The 4,554-nt window shown below is 40.3% G+C and overlaps 1 protein-coding gene across 1 annotated transcript; it reads right to left on the bottom strand.

Moving 5' to 3' along the window:
* Positions 1–213: 213 nt before the first annotated feature.
* Positions 214–2,009, bottom strand: LOC134286396 (uncharacterized). Its single transcript, XM_062848009.1, has 2 exons — positions 1,527–2,009; positions 214–1,468 (listed from the first exon to the last, which is right to left on the bottom strand). The coding sequence occupies exons 1-2, from the start codon at positions 1,740–1,742 to the stop codon at positions 770–772; spliced, it is 915 nt and encodes a 304-aa protein (XP_062703993.1). The 5' UTR covers positions 1,743–2,009; the 3' UTR covers positions 214–769.
* Between the last annotated feature and the right edge of the window lie 2,545 nt (positions 2,010–4,554).

Raw genomic sequence — 4,554 nt, forward strand, 5'->3', positions numbered from 1 at the left:
TGTATTAGTTTTTCCGCATAACTTATATAAGGCATATAATAAGCATTATTTGAAAAAGAACATAAAAGGTATAATCCAAACTTATACTTGTCATTACGATTTTCTAATAGAATTTAAAAACATTTTGTATACATTTCATTGGGTAAACGAAATGGCAAAAATGTATAACATTTTCTTATATATTCAATGAGGATTTTTCTTTTCGTGTAGTTTTCCAAAATCGCTTTGATTTAACATAGATCGAAGAATGGTTGGCGTCAGTGGCGGAAGATCTTCTGGTTTTTGTTTTCCTTCAGGCAGCTGTTAGAAAAAATCAAAAGTAAACATCAGACATTTCAAGTTGAGGTATTTATCACGAACACTAATGTATATCTACTGGTAGAAAGTACACCTACTTTTGCTGGGAATAGCTGTATGCTTATTACTATTTTTCTCAAGTAACTCAAGAAATGTTGGTAATACACCGTATAAAGTGCGCACTTCAAAATAAAAACCACTATTGGTAAGAAAATTCGTTGCAACGTTAACAAAGTTCAAATGGCGAACAGTGGCTTCGGGAAATTGCAAGGCATTGAGCGAGGCATGGAATATTAAACAAACAAAAAGTTGATATTTTTCATCACACTTTTACACTGAAAAAATGCACTCAAATTTTAGAGTAAAAAAAAAGCAAACAAAACTTTTCCAGAGTATAAAATCTGACGATTTAGGCGCTAATGAAGATGAAATTAGGCGTTTTAGTGTAATACTTTCTTTTTAGGCGCTAATATTATTTGTCCGTCGTAATTATGGTTTTTGGCTCACTGTGCATTAATGGTTTTAAGTTTTTAATCCAACCTCGAACCCAACATACCTTATCAAGGGGCTGATTTTCTTGATCCGTCGGTTCCTGTTCGGCTGGGTTTTCTGTCACAGCATCTTCGTCGACCGGCCATGCATACGTTCCAGGAGCCGGAGTAATGTCCTCTTGCTTTGCCACAGATGAGCGGTTTTTGGAAACGGTTGGATTGGGCCAAACCAAAGAACCAATTTCCAGTTCTTGCAACTGCTTCCTCGAGCTTACTCTCGACGGTCCCGGTTTGCAGTTCATCGGATCCGAGAACGGGTCATACCAGCTTGTTGGCTCGATCAAGAGCTCGGGTTCCTTGATCTGGACGATTTCCGCTGTCGCTGGGTCCGTCGGTTCCTGATCGGATGGGTTTTCTGCCACAGTATCCTCGTCACCGACCGGCCATTCAGCAGTTCCAGGGATCGTTGTTATGTCCTCCTGCTTTTGAAAAGCCGCCTCCTGTATTTCCTTTCCTGAGGTTACTCCTGATGGGCCCGGTTTGCAGCTTGCCGGATCCGAGGACAGGTCATGCCAATCTAATGGTTCAGGCTCGGGTTTCGTCACCTGGGAAATTTCAGCAACCGTTGTTTGCTGAACGGCAATGTTGTCTTGGTTGACAATACAGACGCCAACTAGATTCTGTAAGAAAAATAAAAGGGTTATAAAAAAGTAAACAATTTTTTTCCAAACTACTTACGTTTCGAACCCTCCAATTGGACACTGATTCCCAAAGCTGCGCTGCATTTAGACTGTGCGGAATTATTGACAGTCTCCGTTCAAAATTTTCCTCGTCGATGGTCAGTAGATCTATTGTCTGTAGACGCACTAGCCGGAAGATCTCGCTGCACTCCGCCGGCACATCGGAAAAAAGATCCGCGATTAGAGCGAGCTCATCGACAACGTACTCCGCCATGTTTACTTTTGATTTTATAAGGTTTGCCTTATGGCTTTTTCACATCAACAAAGGTGATGATAGTCATAAGGTACAACTTATGAAATTTTCAGATCGGTTACACGCGTATATATTTCATAAGGCATCGTCATGAATATTATTCTGGAACATTAACATTTCATAAGGTTCTTTTAAAATTTCATAAGGCACTTAATGAAATTGAAAATTTTCGTTTTTTCGATGAATCATAAGGTTCAGTTTATGATATTCCTAAGATGATTTGGTTGAGTGTACCATCACCTGGTGGAAATGTTTCACGAAAGACTGCGTTGTGCAATATCGTCAACAGAAGGCGCTAGTGTGAAACGTCAAACACAAAGAAAAACGATGCGCGCGCCTCTAGCAAGGTAAGTTTAAGAAAAAAGGTTAACTAGATCGCCAATTTGGCTAGGGCTAGGCGGTCATCTTGGATTTTGTTGTTGCTGCAACCAAACGTTGCCCGTTGCTGTGTTGCAGTGTTGTGGTGTTGCCACAACAAAAAACACCAAAAACAACACCAAACAACACCAAAACAACACCAATCAACAACAAAAAAAAAACAACACCAACAACCTACCTCCTCCCCACCCTTCCCCCACGTGTCCCACGCCTATAAATGATCAACTCAAACTCGAACTCAAACATCAACTCAGACAGCATATCTTTTTACAGCAACCTTGTGCCTTGCCCTGCGCGCCTCTACGGAGACAAATTTTGTTCGTTTGAAACAAAAATATTCATGTCTATTCGGTAAACTGATAAAATATTTAAAACTAAAATATTAATTTTTAAAACTAACTCAATTACCTATTGATTTCTGCAATACCCATTGAAGAGCCCCCCGTTTCGCCGTCGAGAACATAAACAAAACTCTCAAGTTCCAGCTGCAGCACCAAACAAGATTTCCTCCTGCAAAAAAAGTCAAGTTTCACCAAAAGTTTCCACGAAATCTCATTGATTTCGGGAGCATATGTTATCTACATGATGTTGGCATTTGTGCTCATTCTGCGAATGGAGTGACGTGAGAAAAGTCGGAGTCGTATATCGAGGTGAGAAATCTCGACTCGAATGAGGTGACTCTCCATTTGATTTACACGGCGAGTCACTTCATTCGAGAGTGGATTCCTCATCTCGATATACGACTCCGACTTTTCTCACGTCACTCCATTCGCAGAATGAGCACAATTGAAAGTGCCATGCGGCTGGTGGGTTTTCCTAGAGAAGGAAATGACTTTGTAAATTTAATTGTAAAACAAATATTTCCATAGGGCCGACCTGCCACAAAAAAACAAAAAATTTCACATTTGTTTCTAACATAACCTGTCAGAAGATGCATGTTTGTTTCAAAAATGGATTGAGTTTGCTTCAAATGTGACGTTCGATTTGTTCCAAACAGTTTTATTTTTGTTGCCAGAACAAATTGACAATTTATTTGAATTTACCTGAAATATTTTTGATTTTACCATGCTTTTTTCTGCGTGATAGTTGTGAAGGCCACAACTATGAAGATTTAAAATGATCTTTGAAAGCGTCACAGACAAACAGACGTAACCCCTAGAACAATTTTCGTGAAAATCCATCGCCACTTAGGCGCCATCCACAAATTACGTAATGCTCTAGGGGGAGGGGGGAGTCCGGCCGAGCGTTACGGCCCATATAAAAGTTTTTGGGTTTTCATATAGCCGAGGCGGTAAACGCACGGGTATTCAGCATGACCATGCTGAGGGTAATGGGTTCTGTGAGATATAAGATGTACTGCATAAAGCTGTGGGAAGGAGATTGATCACAGCAGGCGATATAGTGCATTTGAATGTGATGCGAACTGTCAAGCAGACAATGTTAGCATCCCTGCTTGCGTAGCAACAACTCCAGGCGTCCAAAAGAAAAACAAAACCAGGTCAGCAAACAAGTTTCAGAAGGTGGATTCTCTCTCGAAGTTTCGCGCGAAGCAGACGTTGCTGGAAAATATTCCCAAGTGTTAAGATTTTCGGGGCGTTTTAAATTCAAATTTTGTTTGACCTCACTTTTGATTTCGGTCTAAAGTGGTGGTGGATTGTTTTTACATCAGTGAAGTGTAATTATTTGACTCCATAGAATTTGCTTGGTGATCAGTGGCTGGTGGTAGGTATTTGTTTTGTTCCACGAGCGATCGGATGATCCTCGTTGGATGAGAGGTAGTGATGACGAGAATGGGGGCTTTTCTAGTCCCCAAGAAGACAATGACTCTTTGACAGGATATGAATCAGCTAATGAGGGAACCTTGAGACGAAAAATGGACGACACAACAGCTAACGAGAATGTATCGAACAAAAAACCCAAAATGGACAACGACAGGAACAAAACCGACAAAAAGAAGGACAAACCCAAAGACAAAAACAAAAACAAAGATGCCAACGGTGGTCTCTTCGGGGATGGTTGGCAGAAAAATCGAGTTTTTAAAACATTCATAATGGAACCGAAAGAAGATGCAACTAAACAAATTCACATAATGGAAATAGCTAAACTTCTGACTAACATCAAGATAACATACCAAGAACTAGTACAGGCTGGACGAAACAGATTCAAAATCACTTTTGCTAACCCCAGACATGCAGAACAGTTAATTAACTCAAAAGTACTCACAGACGACTACAAATACAGAATCTTTGTGCCAACCATGTACCAAGAGACCATCGGAGTGATCAGGAATGTGCCACCCTCGATCTCGGAATCAGAACTACTGGCAAACATCGTAACTGAAAGGTTGAAAATCAAGAAAGTAGAAAGAATCATGAAACTCCAGAAAAAAGACCTA

Source organism: Aedes albopictus, chromosome 2 (assembly GCF_035046485.1).
Source record: "Aedes albopictus strain Foshan chromosome 2, AalbF5, whole genome shotgun sequence".
NCBI classification, from domain to species: domain Eukaryota; kingdom Metazoa; phylum Arthropoda; class Insecta; order Diptera; family Culicidae; genus Aedes; species Aedes albopictus.

What these genes read in the sequence shown, in the direction of transcription:
- LOC134286396 (XM_062848009.1), bottom strand. Translation starts at nt 1,742, where the DNA reads ATGGCGGAGTACGTTGTCGATGAGCTCGCTCTAATCGCGGATCTTTTT. An exon ending in CCAATTGGAGGGTTCGAAAC is followed by an intron (nt 1,469 to 1,526) that starts GTAAGTAGTTTG and finishes TTTTTCTTACAG; the next exon opens with AATCTAGTTGGCGTCTGTAT.